The sequence below is a fragment of the Cydia pomonella genome, chromosome 1, assembly GCF_033807575.1.
Source record: "Cydia pomonella isolate Wapato2018A chromosome 1, ilCydPomo1, whole genome shotgun sequence".
NCBI lineage: Eukaryota > Metazoa > Arthropoda > Insecta > Lepidoptera > Tortricidae > Cydia > Cydia pomonella.
The window spans coordinates 8,128,248-8,148,052 of NC_084703.1; the positions used below are offsets into that span (position 1 = coordinate 8,128,248).

General features: G+C 33.9%; 2 protein-coding genes across 4 annotated transcripts in view; one reads left to right on the top strand and one right to left on the bottom strand.

Moving 5' to 3' along the window:
* Window positions 1-500: 500 nt before the first annotated feature.
* Window positions 501-19,077, bottom strand: LOC133528600 (bromodomain-containing protein 4-like). Its single transcript, XM_061866081.1, has 8 exons — window positions 18,847-19,077; window positions 15,882-16,598; window positions 14,398-14,473; window positions 13,165-13,235; window positions 8,974-9,043; window positions 2,245-2,371; window positions 1,510-1,587; window positions 501-1,152 (listed from the first exon to the last, which is right to left on the bottom strand). Exons 1-8 carry the CDS (start codon window positions 18,863-18,865, stop codon window positions 1,075-1,077), a joined length of 1,236 nt encoding a protein of 411 aa, XP_061722065.1. The 5' UTR covers window positions 18,866-19,077; the 3' UTR covers window positions 501-1,074.
* Window positions 14,611-19,805, top strand: part of LOC133528354 (uncharacterized) — a 37,716-nt gene continuing 32,521 nt past the window's right edge. For 2 of the 3 annotated variants that reach the window (XM_061865757.1, XM_061865835.1), the window contains exon 1: window positions 14,611-14,839. The gene's annotated coding sequence lies outside the window, so the exon portion shown is untranslated. The remainder of the gene's footprint in view (window positions 14,840-19,805) is intronic. The other variant, XM_061865891.1, reaches the window with a different exon arrangement.

Below are 19,805 nucleotides of genomic sequence, written 5' to 3' on the forward strand. Positions count from 1 at the left end.
CAAAACTTACATACTCATGTAATATTTGTCGTAAACTATATTTACTTAAAATTATCATTCCTCTAATAATTACCCGGAAAAGTATTTAAATTATTCATAATTAAAATATTATATTTCGTTTTTCACTCAACTCCATAATCATGTCGACATTATTTTTTAGTTACTTACTTACCTATATATATGCAACTTTATATAACTAACACGCAATTATATCAGTGCTTGAATCCCAAATAATGTGCAGTTGCACAAGGCATATATCTATTTATCTATCTCATAATTTATACGCTCTAGAATGTGTTCAGGAACTGAACTATTTAATAATTATTTATTCAGATTTGGATTCAACATTTACTGACATTAAAAAGACATTGACTGAATTTTTATGCAACATATTGGTACTTACTGCTGATTCCGTAAAGTTTGTATTTCGGAAGAAATTACTTTTTAAATTTTGAAACGTAGTGTGGCATGATACGTTATTAGGGATGTAAAATGGTAAATTGTATTATCGCCGGCTTTAATAAAATTTTATACTCGCTTGCTGAAAGCTTCTTTAACGCCATAACATCAACCGTATTCAGAACTTTAAAATCACATAATCATATATAATAAATAGCTACTCTGAGATGAATCTTAAAGCCCACATAAAAGGTAGGCGCCATTTATCATATATGTATATGTTATTTGACGTTGTTTACTTCGCTACAAGCGGTTCGCTAGTCTCTTAAGGCTAGTGATCTGAACATCACCTCCCATCATTCTACAGAACTGATTATTTTCGTACGATTCTGAACTCTTATTTCAGTCATTCGTTCACAGTTCTATAAAAATGGGAAGTACGTAACCTGCCTTCGCGTTTGGCACAACAAGTAATAGGGTAAACTGTACTCTTGCTGGCCTCTCGACTAGGAGTTCGTGCAGCTGGTGTGGGTAGGCAACCCTCGGTATAGTTTACCCTAGTTTCGCTTTGAAAGTATAAAAGTAGGATTATTTGTTTATAGGATGGAACAATTGCACGGCACTGTGTCTATATAAAGTCTCACGGCGTATCATAAGTCAGGGCCCGTGTGTAAGTCACAAGCACGGGTCCCGGGCCTCGGAGACAAGGCTCTGCTCAGAGGTGTCCTTCAGCAGCAGATTAGATAGAAGGTTCTGGAAACGAGAGGTTTTCATATAAATTTATTTATTCGCTTGGGCAACTATTCGCCTAAACTGTGTCTAAGTAAGTGCTCAATCATGTTCACTAATGTATACCTACTATTTTGTAACTACCTTCTTAACTATTTACGAAGATCACGATTTGACCTTGTGGATTACTGTAATTGGCTTTATATATTTAAAATTGCACATGTAATTATTATATAAGCTGTTGTAATCCTGAATAATAAAAAAATATATATAAAATATACCGCGGCACGGATCGGGCAAGTACGGAATAAGGCGAGGCATTGATTCACTTATTGCTAAGTACATATTTAATGACTTTACAATATTATTATGATAAATTACCTTCTCTGAGTCACCGACAATGCTGAGAAGTGAAGACATCGACAACCCGTTGAAGCCTTCTTGTCTTTTACTAACTTGCTGTAATACATTTAAAAAAAAATTAGATAATTTATGTACAAGATAATATAGGAATTTATTTCATTAATAACGAAACACCTAAAAACTTACTACAGGCAAGTTCATACATATTACTATTTTAACACACGATTTATGCGTGTTTGGACTATGATATAAGGAAATATGGCGATGTATACAAATGTCTACTTGAATAATTTCGTTCCTGTATAATTTTGTGCAATACTGGTAATGCACTTAGGCACTGAGTTGAGCCACTAAGTAGAAACATACTTAGAAAAATACTCATTTTATAAGTCTTCGTCTATTCTTTTACATTTATTCGGTTATAATTTGTATTCTAGAATTTGACAATTGTATATCCGTTGGGTATCGTTAGTATTTTATACAACTAGTTATTACAACTTCGTAGCCTCAGTCAACAACCCAGCTACAATTAAGGTCAATGTGGAGAAGACCGACATATACAATTTATAGCAGGGAAGACCGTCATAGAGCAAGAACTATCTTATTTGTATACGCACGTCGCTCAGACACAGTCAGAAAGTAAGAGCTTCGTTCCTTCTGCTCCACCAACCTTCTGTAAGTGGAGTATGTGTACAAACGCAAGAATTAAAAGCGCCGAAAGAGTTTGTCTTGACTTATTTGCACAAAACTTACCGGCTTCATAAGCGACAACAGCACAGTATATAACGTGTGCGACTTCCTCGACAAACGCGCCACTTTATTCTTTAGCTCCACTGTCGACTGTCTCATATTTTCAGTCTTATCCTTATTGAATTGCAATCTGTAACAGAAGTGCTACGTCATTCTCGGCAATGATGGGATAAAGCAGGGTTCCGTAAAAATCTCAACGGCACCGCTATTTTTGCGTACATCGCCCATCGCTAATGCACATATTATATTCGAGGCAACACACATTACACATTTAATTTGTTGCAGAAAAACGGAAACGATATTCGACCAAGCATTTTAATTTTTTATTAAAATCGACGGTAGAAAACGTAGAGGCGGTCCGTTGTCTCGCCAGGCCCATTCGCACAAAATGTGTATTAATGTGTTTAGCATGTATTTCAAAAGTAAGTATGTTTGTACCGTGTAATAATTATAATTCAGTTTATATTGCAACGAAAGAAAAAAAAAAAATGCTGGAAATTTTATTTTTTTTGGAACACGCAAAAAATAAATAGGTACCTACTACTCAATTATGTCCTTGTTTTATTTGCATGTTGCATTTAAGTATTTTGTCATGCCAAACATCACGTTCAGCGGTTTAATACTTTCACTAGGTAAGTACCAAGAATCAGCTAGACGAGTTTCCTTCGAACAAGAACTGCAGTGTTTTGAACTCAGTTTAGTGTATGATGAAAATAATGTGATTTAATTTTCGAACATGTAGGTTTTTTTTATATACGCATTAGTCTATGATCGGGGCCTGACAAGACGTACGAGCCCGCGACTGGCGCTCATGGACAATGGCAGCGGCGCAAGAGAAAGTCGCCTGCGTTCTATCGACTACCGCAAAGTCATACAGCGGTTAAACTGCTCCACGTACTTACGTAGGTACCACGATGCCGGCCTACACCGCGCTGCTTACATAATTAGCATCTTTTTACGAAACGCATCAGACTTCTTAAAAAAATAATAGGAACGGTAATTTACATGTCTTTGCTGTAGAACACAGCATTCGCGTTGCGAAAACATTTATCTGTTTACGTTTTTTTATTGCGATTTTTATAGAGTTTGTATTTGGTCTATATACCTACGTAACGCCCACCCCATATGCAAATGTCATTTAAAATTGATGTAATAAAAACGTAGGTATATTGAATTTTAATAAACTTATTAATAATTTATTTTTAGTTTAGGACACTTCTAAAACTTGCTTGTTTAATTTTAAATGGTTACGGTCAGTTTTTGATAATTAGAAGAGTGTAAAGGTATTACACTACCAAGTCTTTAGACAAAATAAGCTACAGAGACGTTTATAAAATAGAGGCAGTATATATATCGTACAATTTGCTGATACACAAGTGAAAAAAAAATACAAAGTTTATATATTTTTTTAGAAAAATTGCTATAGCATTGATGGCTGCTTCGATTATAATTAAATAAGGGTGTTTAACTGTTCATGTAAACTCGCTATATCGGATTAAAGAAAGTAAAGATCTAAATGGGAACACTTATACCAAAAATTATAGCTAAAACATTAAAATATTTTTAATTAGGTAAACTCATTTGTATGTTTTAATGTCTGTTTGACTTCGCATTGTTATGTTAGGTGTTACCTTGAAACCAGGATCGAAATAGTAGAAATAACTTAAAAATTTCCAAATCCGAAAAAAAGTGTAGTGTACCTTTCGGAAAACGGAGTTTTTAATATTAATGACCCAATTATGATGATGGCAAGCCTAATGGTAGGTGAATAATAAATAAATGATAGTGATGAAAGATTTTTTAATTTCTTCGTACAATATTCGTTTCGGTTTAGCGGACTATTTACGTACCTTCTCATGACCTTACCGCGTTAAGGGCAAGGGTAAACCGGTGACATTCAACAACATATGCCTGGGTCAATAGGAACTAATTTCTCAAAACCGCACGAACGCACTTAGATGAAAATTGAAAATATTTCAAATATACACCTTGCGATTATTCAATAAAGAGTTGGACATTGAAATTGAACTAGGAAATCAACACTATATTTTACGTATAAATGACTTCACTCACAATCAGTATATCAAGCGGTAAAAGAAATCAAGGAGCGAAAAGCACAAATTCTAGAGGCCTTATAATCACCTACATAATAATTTTACATTATTAAGGATAGTCTTTAATAAAAAAGAAACCGACTTCACATAACGGTTTCAAATTACATTTAAACTATTTACGACCATAGTGCATCTCATAACAATTACTGTAAGCGCCAAGTGATCGTGGAATAGTTCATTTCTGGTCTTCATCAGTAGTCCCATTTCACCAAATAGCACAGTTTATGCAAAATCATGGTTTTTAGACTACAGTACGGCGCTTCCTCAATTTCTCGTGGAACGCATTATCAGAACTCGACTTCGACAAAAATGGGACAAATCTGGAAGTATACAGTTTAAAACTAAAAATTAATTTTCTGTATCGGTGGAGAAATGACGGAGATCAGAGGCAATAATGATTTAGGACAGTTCAAAATATGACCGACCCAGAAAATGAACATTTGGCTTTAAAATCGAAATAATTATATCCTTACGTACTTTCCACGGTTAATAGTATTTATTACTAAAACTGTAACTCTTCCCCGAGACTAATATTTCAGATATAAGACAATAAAGCCACGTATGCGGTCGTGACCGGTCGCCGCGTATATGTTTCGCGCCAAAAACACCGTTTGTATGGAAATCTTATTAAGATGGCCGGTCAAAATATAACAAAACAATATACTGGCGTAAGTTGCGTAAAAAATAAAATAATACATATATTGATATGATTTTGCTTCGTGTAGATTCTAGACTATTTTTTAGTTTACGTTATTTACTATTTACATATACTATTACATATGGTTCCAATATAGTGCGTATAAACCAATAGATGAACGGTGTACATCTTTTAGGCAAGACCTAGTTTTTTCAAATGCTGATATTGACTCTCCACTAAAAGGTAGATAACACTTTTGTCTTAAATTAATCATCTGTAGATAGTTGACTTTTTAGCCAAAAGATGAATGTAACTGTTTATATCTAACACGGTTATTTTACGGTTGGTTTTAGTTGGTTCATCTACTTCTCCTTATGCCTAAATCTGGAACGAAGAAAGTTACTAGTTCAACTTTTAGCGTTTAGTCCAAAAAAATAACAGTCAATATTCATTAGTGTTCTCAGTTTGTTCATTTTTAAGTAATGTATAAGATGAACGTTTTTACTTAATATTGTATTAGTAATATTGCTTTTTAAATAATACTATAAAATCATTAAATTTATTTGTTACATTTTTATACTGGAGGTTATCATTTATTTTGGTTAAACTATAGGACCAAATTGTTCATAATTAGAACACATTGTTCATCTTCTGGGCAAATCGGCCTATTCCGGGACTAATTTATTTTTATAAAAATACTGTATAATGATAAGAGAGGTTGGAGTGGTTTCATCTTTACTTACTCTGAGCTCAAATTAAGTAACTTTCTCAAAGACACCGGTATTCTAATTAACTCCATTTCGAAAATAATCAATAATTTATTTTTATCTTATAAGGCCCTTACAAGCGTATACACTTACCTTAGAGCCTGTTTGCTTATTGATTAGTGTTTAGTACGAATGTATGCATTTGCTACTAAACGAAAGTACTATCTCGGACGATCGATGTTCGAAATGACATTGATATGTCACAGTTTTCATTTGCTTGGTTAAATTAAATGTAATGCCCGTGTTACAACAACGCCATATGCAACATTTAGTTACTTTTTATAAAAATATAAAATATATAAAAATATTTTTTTTTTGTTGCACGTTAACTATGCCACTTAGTTTCCTTAAACGTACTTACTCATATCCCGGAGTTAACGGAATTCAATAAAAACACGGTGTATATGCTGAATCATATATAAAAAACAATAGTCACTGGAAATTAACGCGTTCTAACATATAGAAAAAAATATATAGTAAGGGTAGTCGCTTAGTCATTCATCTATTGGTGCCACTACCCTATAACAAAAACGTAACTACAAACGAATTGGGAACCTTCTTCTTGGTATTTTGAAGTCAATTAAAAATGTGTCTATATTTAAAAAATATATGGACTGGATTATTTATTTCAGATTGTTTGGTAACGGAAAATCAATTAAATTTCTTCCTAATCACAATATTAAATTGCTTATGGCTTAACTTATTTTTTATATAAGGTGTAGTTCGTGTAGGTGCTGTATATATCTAGTGTTTGTATTATTTATACAAAAACCAGTAACTAAACATTGTTCAATTTGACTTACCGTGTCATTGATATACATAGATATATAAGTATACATACAAGCATCGTTCACCACATTCATTTATAAACAATAAAAGACATAAAAATGTACACTCGATAATAATATTAATGAGCTTTCCAAAGTCCCTTGATACATATAACGATTATACTGGATACGAATTATATAAATACCTCTTACAGTATATATGGTGCTACTTTCCGAGCACTTTCCGTGCAGACGTCGAAACTTTAAACAGCCATATGTACTGTTAAACGTTGTGCGATACACGTGCGAATAGGTAATCCGCAACTCGTGTTAATTTAAAACACTCGTGTTTTATTTTATCACCACTCGTTGCAAATTTCCTATTTTTTGCACTTGTATCGTAAATAACTATTTTTTTTAAATAAATAGGTACATTGATTTAATCAGAAATGAGAAACCATGACAAATAGTACCTGGTAAACCACCTTCGATATTTCCTGATTCATTATCTTGTAAACTCAGGTACCTAGTAGCGACTTGTGGATCTTCACTTGTTAAATAAAACTGTCATTCATAGTCATGCAGGTAGGTTCAAATATACAACAGATAAGTGCGCAAATAGGTAAACCCAAAATTAAGATAGGTAGGTATCATGTTCCTATTTTACAGAAAATACCCTTATACCTGACACAAAATTGAACGCATTGTTATTAAAGGGACTATTTTACAATCCCGGTACGTCTATTTATTCAGCCCATCTGGCAAATTAACACGCTCTATCATAACAATTACTAATGTTTTGCCTCTAAATTTACATACCTACCTAATTCCAGTTCCTATAAATAGTTTATCAACTCTCTATTCATATTTAAAAAATAGCAAGGACCTAATATTATCAATTTTCGTAATCATAACAGAGATCCTTTGATTACGTTTCATTGTTTCAAAAACAGTGTATTTTTATGTAGGTAGATACTAATGTAAGGATTGGTTTGTAGATATTAATATTCATAGTATAATAAACTAATGCATTCATAATTCCACCACCCTTCCAGTACATTCCATTTTTACCTGAGACCAGTCAATGGGGATGGATGAAAACATTAGTTTTTTCCTGTATCATGCATACAACTAGAAAAACCATGGTATTCAATCAATTACGTTATTTAACCTTTTGACCAAAACAGTCAGCAACTACCGACACACATTTGCTGACCACAAATACATATAAAATAAAACGTTTTACTTGGTCTGACACAAATATTTTTACAGTACATATGGTGCTACTTTCCCGCACACGTGCAGGAATGAGCACTTTCCGTGCATATGTGGAAACTTTAAAGAGCCATAGGTACTGTAAAACGTTGTACGATCAGATTCATTTATTCTTTGATTTTTGCGGAATATCTTACCCATAACAAGAGTAAAAGGATTATTGAAGAACTTTTGTAATATTGCTCCCAGTTTGCAGTTACACTATAATGTACGAAAAGAGGTTGTGTTCACACGGACTGAGGAATGAAACCGGTAAGTGTATCAATAACTTTAAAATTTTGTTGGTAAATAATGGTGATAAGATAACGGTTTTTGTTTTTGAAATGAATTTATGTATTTTATTTGGTAAGGTGCGTTGGCCAAGATGGAATGGGTTTTTGATGAAATGAGCAGTGTTGCATTTGAACCACCATAAAACAAAATATAATGGTTTGTGTCGACAAATTGTACATTAGGAGGTAAGAGTAAATAATACACATTTCTATTCCATCGATACCTTATCTATGTTATGAAGAAAAAACCTAATAAATACAATTTCAACAAAAGAATTAGTTGCAACTTAACTTTTACATAATGCAAGTTACAGGAGACGGGGAAGATTAAACATCGTCGGGATGACCATAATACTACCACCACCAGCAGTGACAAATTTGCTCATAGCTGACAATTCCGCACTTCTAGTGGGGATTGAACACTGAACTACGAGGCACAACTAAATTGCATTTGGAACAATGTGGCTTGCACTAAAAATATTACACTTGATTCGAAATTACGAAGGGCTTTTTGTCTTATCGCTGTTTTCGCCTTACCCCAACGCAACTTATCGTTTATCGTACGATGGACGAAAAAACCAAGAAGACGGACAGCATTTACACAAAATGCAAAAAACAAACGTGTTACTACATTTTAAAATTTTCATCCATCCCATTGGCGTAGGTACCTATGTTACGTAAAATACATATACATATATTAAAATTAGAGACCCCTCTCGTAATAATTTACATAAATGCTTTACCATATCTGTATGTCGCTATAAACTGTAGGAAAATAATTAAAAATTTTGCGCAGTTCAAATTTACTAATAAATAATATAAATAGCAGAGCTCTTGTTGCATGTATAAACAGTAGTAAAATAAAATAAAAATAAACGTAAGTTATGCAAAATAGCAAACCTGAATTCCATTGTGTCGCAATTTTTGCATTTTTTTGGCTTGTGGTCGATGTCGCGCGGCGCTGGAGTGACTGCAGACAAAATCAATAACATATAACAAGTCGCTTAGCGCAACAGTCGTCGCTCGGCAAATCTTCACATACCCTTGTGTTAGCACCTATAATACGCTAAGAAACATTATTAAGCATCATCCGACGATACAAGTGGCAAATCAATAACATTTCGCAGATTAATTTGTTAGATGCTTAAAATAACACTACTTTTGGCTAAAAGGAAACGGGGCATTGGTATCTGATCTCAGCTGGATGATTCTTTGAGAAGGTTTTGTACCTGGTATTTTTATACCTGCGATAAGGAACATTATTTTCCGACCGTACTTCGAATAGGTACGTTCCCAAAATACAATAGTGTTTAGGGTCCTCAATGTCAAAGAATTACCCAAGCTAAACTACCTGCTCAAATATAGTTATGCGTATCGTTGTAATTAAGTAAGTAACAGCCATATGCTCATTACTTAATTACAAAGATTAACGAAAAGGAAAAGTTTTAGTTGAACTGAGCCGTTGTCTAACAAATGATGGAAATTAATAAATTGGCTTTCACGCGAGATAACTAGTATTTTCATTTCCGATAACTTCCTCAGATAGGTGGCAAAATGCATTTGTACATACAAAGTTAATATTATGGTAAAACTGGTACTAATAATGATTTTTATTTGTTTTGTTTTTGTAAAACCAGTTTTTGCAAAGGTTACTTGTCACTTTTGACATCTATCAGTAAGAATATTTAGACTACGCCGCATAATGGGATCATCGCCATCAAAAAGGCGTTTTGCACTAAGTTACAATAATAAGATGTTTTATTTAAATGGGTATTAACTCTAAAAGTAGGCGAAATCCAGAAAAGTTTGTATGATATTTTAGTATCTAAATGTGATCAGGAATACACTGTTATATAATCTTTCGGTTTCCTCATGTTACACCGTGTATAATATGAGGGCCGTTTGATAAGTTTTTTAAAAAACTTTTTATAAAACCTTTTTTGGTAAATGGCATTAACACTGGCGGACACAATCTATCAAACGAAAATTCAAATGTAGAAAATTTAGCAAGAAAAAACAACAAATTGTCACTTAAACTATTGCTTAACTGTGATCACCTATAATTTTATACCAGAAAAATCAGAATTTCGTGCCATTATTAAACACTTTTTTATGAAGGGTTGCAGTGCTGCCACAATACAAACAGAACTTCACGGCACTAACGCACCAACGTTGCAAACTATTTATAACTGGTTAAAAGATTTTAAACGTGGTCGGTCACGCACATCTGATGCTCCACGCTCTGGTCGGCCAATTGAAGTCACAACTGAGGATGTTGTTGAAGAAGTCCATAATATCGTACTCAACAAAGGAGGACAAACAGTAAAGGTGTGTGAAATAGCTAAGCAGATAGACGAAACTTGAGCCCACCATTATACGCCAGAATCAAAACAACAGTCCAACCAATGGATAGCTGTTTGTGAACGTGCCCCAAAGAAAGCAAATAATGTATTGTCGGCTGGCAAGGTGATGGCAACTTCTGGGATGGCGAAGGAATTATCATGATTGACTACCTAGAAAAGGGGAAGACTCACTGGCCGTTATTACGCATACTTATTGGACCGTTTTAAAGCCGAACTGTTGGAAAAACGACCAAAATTATCCCACACGAAAGTCCTCTTTCATCAAGACAATGCCCCAGTGCACACCTCAACTATTGCAATGGCAAAAATTCACGAACTAGGCTTCGAGCTGGTTCATGCGCGGTGAATACGGACTTAGCTCCGTGTGATTATTACCTATTTCCAAATTGGAAAAGATGGCTTGGTGGACAAAAATTTTCGACGAATGAGGACTATAAACGCAGGCGTGTCCGGCTATTTTGGAGACATCGACAAATCATAATTTTTGGAGGGGATAAAAAATTGGGAACAAGCCGGAATAAGTGTTTAAGGAGATTATGTTGAGAAATAAATGTAATTTGTATAAAAAAATATGTTTTTTGACTTGAAAAAAAAAAACTTATCAAACGGCCCTCCTCGTAAATAGCATTAGCAAAATAACAATCATTTTGCTGGCAATTGCAACATTATTTTATTCATTCATACATTTACGGTTTTTTGTCTACGTTAACTTCAAAGGAAAAACTTCCTTAAGTTTAAATAAGGTTATTTTCCTTAATTTCTAGTTTTTTTTCTATTTTGTCCGTGTTTAGATAGTTATTTCATGCTGCATTTACATAATAACGGTTCTTAAAATCGGAGGGCCGTATTTGTATTAATAAAATGCCGTAGTTAATTAGATACAAATATTTTTCTCGTACATATTAGCACACATAATTGTTTAATACATTTATTATGTCATTAGGTATAAATTGTAATAGATCGTATACTGAAGTTACCGGAAATAAAAAATAATATCTCGGTATTGTACACCACTCTAATATATCCCACACCGGCAACATTTCATATTTTTCATTTGCCTTAAATAGAAAACCATTTCGAGAAAAACGCAAACGCAACGCAAAATACATATAATTGAAATACATTTTTAATTTTCGCGAATCGAGTCACCTTTGGTGCAGCAACTATAGTATTTTTCAAACAGCAAGGGTACGGTGACCGATGTCAAATCCATATAATTTATAATCTTGAAACGCAAAATCTCGCAAAGTATTATATAATACTATAGCCCGCTGAAATTTTACGCGCGATTTTTTCAATTTACGATAACTCTTAAGATATTCATTTAAATTGTATAATTGTAATCTGTATTAAATGCTCAATGTTTGTTATAATATATATTCCATTTTTTGTAGACCCATTAAAGAGAGATAATCTCACCATACATTGTGTTGTTATATCTCATACGGATTAGGAACCGTTTTCATTTACAGCTCCTAGACTACGTGATTTTTCCGATATCATTAGCAAACATCGTCATATTTCAACACATTTAAAAACCTTATTCATTATATATAGACCTAAACCTTCCTCAAGAATCACTCTATCGATAGGTGAAAACCGCATGAAAATCCGTTTAGTAGTTTTTGAGTTTATCGCGAACATACATACACACAGACAGGCGCGGCGGGGGACTTCGTTTTATAAGGTGTAGTGATGGGAACTGTGTCAAGTTATTTGAGAGCTGCCTGTTGACATAATCATTTATTAACGTGTCATTTACTCATGTAAATGTGTGACGTCACACTGCGGATACGGCACGCACGCTGCGGACACGTTTGTTCCATAGGATAGCTTTTGGATCAAAGTAAGAATCTAAATGGATATTTTTGAAATGAAAAGTAATAATTTCATGGTAAAAATTACTGTACCTATGTTTAACCTTCACTTTCTTTTGACCCAGACAATAAAGCGTTGCACTCAAAAAAATATGAAATGTTGTCAATGAAATAGTAATGTTTTGTGAAAGTGTACTTTCGTATTGCATTCGCTTGCTTATTGTTGCTGGTGTATTTGTTAATGAGTATTAAGTATTATTATGATGTGTTTGTATTTACTTCGCTGGAATGTTGCGAATACTTACATATAAAACGAAAAACAAATTTTACTTTTAAACAAATACTAAACTAACAATATGTTAGACGCGGATGTTTAATCAGTAAAGTTAAAATGTTCCTAAATTTGTGTATTTATTTAAGTTTATTTGTTACAATTTATTAGTTATAACATATTTTTTAAGTAAACTCATCATAATACCTTTGTTGGGTATTCCACAATTCTTTCTGTTTACACTCATAATCAATGAAAAAGGATACAATAAGTACAAATGGACGTAGTTACGAACAAACGATGTTCCAACCCACAAAATTTGTAAGTGAAACTAATAATTGTTATTACTGTTTCAAAGGTTATATTTTTGTGACAAATGCTTGTGGGTTGGAACTTAGAATATCTGTGTGTAACTACAACCAAATGTTACATCTAAACAGTCTTCTTTTAACTGGTCCTGACTATACGTGCCTAAGCTATATTGTTTCAGCAAGATAAAAATGTAAAAACTTATCTTTTGTTTTAAATATGTCTACAACATTTTATCGTTAATAAATAAACAAGTGTCTATTTTATTTTCCCTTTAACTATCCTGTGTCAAGTCATTCGCTTAAATAATTGTTAATCAATAGTGACTTACTTATGAAATCGTCCATAGGTCTTGACTCCAAGTTTGCAGTTGGCACGCACGAGATAAGAGGTTTGTCAACACTGGAAAAAGGTATTTTACATTATAATAACAATAACACTATTTAAAGTGGATATCTATAAATTCGTTAAGTTAATATTAAATGTAATAACTGTAAATAATAGTATGTATTATACCTATAGGCAACACAGATACACCTACATGTTAAAGATATCTAGACTCGGTCGAACGTTGTGTTGAACAATGCACAATGGACGAATGGAATTTGACGGATTGACCCAGAAAAAGAAACTGATATACCAGCAAATCTTCAGAAAAGATCTGCTTCGCGTTTGTACGAGACAACGGTAGACAATAAGACAACTTCAAACAATATTTGCGGAAAATAAAATATTTTGTATTAGTTATATGTACTCACTACCAGAATATTGAAGAACTCATTATTGTTTAGTACGTTTAGTATTACAAAACTTTTTAAATAGCCTAATAGCATAGACAATAAGCTGGTGCTGGTTGAATTTGTAATATCAGTAATATGGCTGCGTTCAAATAAATCTAAACATCGAATTTTCCATCAATTAATGATTTTAATGATAATGCTTGTCTGATTGAATACTAATTTTCATTTTGAACCGACACAGCAAAAACATTTTCTTTTTAAGACAAAAGTCCTGAAGTAAGTCAAAGTCAAATAACATATCTAAACTACCTGATTCTCAAAGTAAATGCAATAAGCAAAATCGCACATGCCTGCATGATTGTTGCATGCAACAAAAAGGGCTCCTAAAATTCGAGGGTAGATGCGAGGTATAGCCGCGTACATTACATACCCATGTATTTAAGCCCTAATTATGTGTCGTTCCAAACTCGTAATTTATGTGACTGCTACATAATGAACAGCATCAACGAAATTTGAATGTCATATACAAAATCGAATTCTATGTTAAGAGATTATTACTGCGCAATAAACCTCTTCACAGATAAGAAATTTGTTTTAACAAAACAGTTTATTGAGCGTATCATAGAATGATATGTGTGTAGGTATAACAAATAAAAATACACTTGAATATTTCTTAATCAACACTTTGTCTTTGTTTGTTGTTGAAATTTGAAACATTTTTTCTAATTTATTGCTTGTCTTAGAAGACCATTTTATAAAAGTTATTTACGACTTCTACGACGCCGGAGTCACGCTGAAATGCTAGTATATATATACATATTTACCTGGGAACAGTAGGAACCAATACCGGTGGGGGATTTGCAAATATCGGAACTTCTACAGCGACCGGCGGAGCTGGCTCTGAAAATAAAAATATACTGTTTAGTATAGGCAACTATTTAAAAGGAGAGAGAAAGAACGCATCCCTTATATAAACTGCCTACAAAGTGTATAGGAGGCTTTATTTAAAAACGTTGGTATGAGACCATAGACGGCTATATCCGCTTGAGCCACTGTGATCACTCTTTCAGTTTATCTTGCCTCTTTATCTCTCTTACGTATTCGAGTGACAGGGACCCAGATAGAAAATCTTAGCGGTAGGCTTATTCGAACATGATATTTTAAAATGAGGGTAATCAAAAAGAACGTAGCTACGGTGTGAACAAAATAACGGCTAAGTCCTCCCTTTCCATCGAGAGCCACCGCGGAACGACCACCTCGAAAAATGTAAGTTATAATTTTATTTTACTTTAATAAGTTAGAAATGATTCATATACCTACCTAGATTTTAAAACAACTCCTTTAGACAGCAACTGCTTAAAGCCGTGAACTTAAGAGGAAAGAATAGCTGTGCGATCCTAGTGAAATAACGATATTTTTTCTATGAAATTCCATTTCGGGAGAAAACGTTTTCTAATAACTAAATCTTAACAAATCACTTTGATTTTGATGCCGATCGCTTCAGCATAATATATAATAAGGTTTATAGGTTTCGCTTTTAAAAAAGTGTTTTTTTGTTTAGCAAATTTTGAAAAAATAGGTAAACCTATAAACCTAGTTTCATTGTGTCAATAACATACTAAAAAATCATGACGAAAGGAAAATTTATATATGTATATATATAATTTAGAAGTAGAAACAAGTGTTCCCTTTTTTGATGGACGGTCATGTGGTAAATTGCCTCTTAACTGCTATGTAGGTAATTGTAAGGACCCAAATGCATACCAAAACCCTTGCTACAACAGTCTACATCTTATAGTTTTTATTGTAAGTAGGCTACAATTAGACTATCATAGAAATATGAACGTAGATATTAGGAGACATTTAAATATGAAGAACCTATGATGGTGTAATAACGACAATTTTAGCAAAATTGATGTATATGATCATAATTGTAGGATTACTGTCAAATAGGATCATAATATGATAATAAAGGACTCTGACAACACTTGGACTCTAGCATGACTAACAATAAGTGATATTAGTAGAGGTGATCCTTACTTTTAATGAAATTTAAAATGAAACTACCGACATTAAAGGTTACGTAACCAGTGGGCGTGCATGTGTAAGAATATTCCGCGTGTTAAGCTCTGGTTTCTTAGGATAGCGGTGCCGTCATACAGCGGCCGTCCCCATACAAAATAATATGGATGAGTAGTATTTTTTTTTGAAGACCGCCGCTATACGAAAGAATCATGATTAAGTCATCATCATTTCAATTTAATCACCGATTTTAATCATGAGTGCCCAAATCTGGTATAGATCTTACCTTCAGGAGGTGGTGGAGGAGGTGGAGGTAGTATTGTTGGCATCGGAGCTGGCGGAGGCTTCTTGTGGTGGGCCAAGGCATGGGGAGGTAGAATTCCAGTCCTGTAAAACCTTTGTTCTTCAAATATTGAGGCATGTACATATTTGCAATATGGATAAGTACAAACTGTATTCTGAAAGTTTTTACAGAATGTGTATACACCAGGTAACTGTGACAGATCTCGTTCATGAGCATATTTGCAAGTGCCTGCCCTACTGCAAGTTCCTCTTATGAAGTCTCTGCAGATGGTTTTTTTTGGTTTTTCACTGGCTTCCGCTTGTGATGTTTCATAATTTGTTGCTGATGATAGTGAGACCTCACTAGCCTCTTGGAGACTTAGTGTAGGTGGTCCTAATCTGGTCTGATATCCACGATCTTCAATTTCTTGTTTATGTGGTAGGCTAAAGTCAATTGGGGTGGTGGGTGGAGGATCTAGTGGTAAAGGAGGTTGTGCAGGCTTCGCCTTTTCCAGCAAAGCTTTCTGCTCCTCCAGTGACGTTATTGGTTCTGGTGAAGTATTTGTTGGTGAATTTTCTGTCCCATGAATAGGGGACTGGTTGCTGTTTTCTGTAAAATCTATTTTTGACTTTAAGAACTTCTTCATATTTTTGAAATTAGGCGAAGGACGAAATTTTATTAATGTTTCTTCCGTCCCAACTCTGTAGCCCTTAGCAACATCTGGAAATAAAAAATAATTTCATTAGTATATCAAGTTCAGTAACTTGAACAGTATTAAGTAGGAACATTCGAGGAAATTGACATGCAGATTACTATATCAAGTTCAGTAACTTGAATAGTATTAAGTAGGTACGTTCGAGGAAATTGACATGCAGTTTAAGGGTCACTTTATATTGGACAGCTCAGCAAAAGTATTTACAACCAAATTTTCTTGAACCGCAAATTGCTAAAGAATAATTCCTCAACTGTACACGCCACGGCTCAACAAGGGGTGAGCATGGCAACCTAAACCAGCTCTTGAGATGTAAGTAATCATTTTTATGTAAAAGGATGCCACCAGACTTTCCAACCCCAAGAAAACTAGGGCTAATCGGGATTAATCTCTATGGAATAATTTGTTTTACTTTACTTATATTAATGAAATTTGTTTATACATTGTTTTTTTTATTGTCACTCAGATAATGATTGGTTCGCTTATGCTGAGTAAAAAAAGAACTCCCTGTCCGTTTAATGATTGCTAACTCGCCTTACTTATGTGCCTTTTTTTCTTATTAGGGTTCCGTAGTCAACTAGGAACCCTTATAGTTTCGCCATGACCGTCTGTCTGTCTGTCTGTCTGTCTGTCTGTCTGTCTGTCCGAGGCTTTGCTCCGTGGTCGTTAGTGCTAGAAAGCTGAAATTCGGCATGGATGTATAAATCAATAAAGCCGACAAAGTCGTACAATAAAATCTAAAAATTTAATTTTTTTGAGGGTACCTCCCCTACACGTAAAGTGGGGGTGAATTTTTTTTTGTGCTTCAACCCTACAGTGTGGGGTATCGTTGGAAAGGTCTTTCAAAACTAATAGGGGTCTTCAACAAACATTTTTTGATAGTGTATATATTCGGAGATAATCACTCCGAAAGAAAAAAAATGTGTCCCCCCCCCCTCTAACTTTTGAACCATAGGTCCAAAAAATATGAAAAAAACGTGTAGGTAGAGCTTAAGAAAGACATTAAATGAAAACTATAGCGGACATCATCAGTTTAGCTGTTTTTGAGTTATCGCAAAAAGTTTCCCCTTCATAGTAAAAAGACTTACTTTTAATTAGGTACTGATTATGCAAATTTGCCTATTTGTTTAACTCGCGTGAAAGGTACTGTTTCATCCCTTGGTTAACAATTTACTATACTTTAAGCTCCAGTTTAGTTTATTGTGACGGAAGAGTAACTACGGAACCCTACACAGAGCGTGGCCCGACATGCTCTTGGCCGGTTTATTATGAGTCTTAATTTTAGACCAATGTAGAAAAAAAATAGTTTTATCATTTGATATACACCGTGTTTTCTTTATTTCCGTTAATTTCAAGGGTGTATCCCTGAGCTTAAATTAAGTAACTTTTTCAAAGACACCGGTATTCTAATTAACTCCATTTCGGAGATAATCAATATTTAATTTTTATCTTATAAGGCCCTTACAAGTGTGTACACTTGCCTTAGGGCCTGTTTACATATTGATTAGTGTTTAGTATGAGATATAACATTTGCTACTAAACATCACAGATATGTCACAGTTTTCAATTGTTTGGTTGAGTTAAATGTAAATCCTGTGTTACAACAATGCTATATGCAACATTTAATTACTTTTTATAAAAATAAAAATAACTAAAAAATTTAAAATTGTTTTTTTTTTTTCATTAACTATGCCATTGTTTCTCTTAACATTCTTACCGATACCTTGAAGTTAACGGAATTAAATAAAAACACGGTGTATAGGTACATATAGTTTACAGGCACTTTCTAAGTATCTTTCTTTCTATGTGTGACAAATGTGAAGAATCTACTAAATGAAAATACCTATATATCTCGAAATAACTTTGTAATGGTGTATTTTGAATTACAACTATATGAAAAGGCCTTAAAATTTCTCTAGTCTTTTGACCCCGTTTCACTGTTCTCACTTTTGAGATTATAGGTATTTTTATATATTTCAGCAGAATAAATCGACCGAAAAATGAACTCGTATTGATGTTCAACAAATTTTTCGTGTTATGGCTCCATCAAGGTGTTGATGATTCTGCCAAGTTACCTACTTTCAAACTTTCATATTTACGTAACGGGAATAAGCCAAGTGCATTGCATCCAAATGACCAAAAAAAGTTGAACTAATTTTACAACAAAACAAATACACACGTCCGAATGGCATCACAAATACAAAACCAACATAATATATAGCAACATGTTGCTATATCAATACCATACGTACGTACCTGCTTGCGAATTCTGCATTTAATTCACAAATATAATTATACTTCACAGTAGACTCTAAATCTGCTTTTAGACATTGCCAGGCATCATTAGTCAATATGTTTTGTCGTTTATTATACGAAAACAAGGCATAGACAGCTCTATCGCGAATAAATAACACGACGACATTAACCGCACCCAAACAACACAGTCTAATCAAGTAACATTACATTACTGAACATTACAAAATGGCAGGCAGGCTAGCCTCGGCTGTCAGATATGACATTCAAGAAATGTAGAGAAACCATTTATATGTAGAGAAACCACTTAATTATGGAAGGTGGAGGTAAGGAAAGAAATCTCCATATACCAAAAAGTGTCATCAAAAAACCTTAAATAGGTGGCGCTACAATACCTAGAGTACTTGAACAAAAAAATCAAATCATAGACAGCACACTTCACTTCGTCAATAACGCCTAGGTTGTTAGCTACTCTGGAGAGATTTGGAACTATTATTTATACCTGACAGCTAGACACTTTTGCGACAGTTCTATCATAAGAGATTTCTCTCCTCTTAAATCCACACTACATACACTTAATCTTAAGTAGTTTTGCATCTTTTTTACCTGCACTGCATCCGAAAGAGATGGAATCTTATCCAGGTAATCGTGAGAAGTCGTATACAAAAAAAAAACGTTTCGTTTCACTCCACACTTGTTTGGTTATAGTCACTTTTAGAGTGGAACATCGTAGAGTCACACTAAGCTAAGTTGGCTCAGAGTTTGATAGCCCAGACGCTGCAAGTGTTAAGTATTCGTCATAAATTCATAGAAGTTTGACGTTTAAAGTAACACTTGCACCCTCTGGGCTATCAAAATCGCTGCCAAGTAGCTTGGCCTGACTCTAGAACTCGTGGGATATTTTTTTCTAAAACGAATGTCAGTGTCACGGATACAGTTGTGCGTTGTATGTAAGTAGAGCT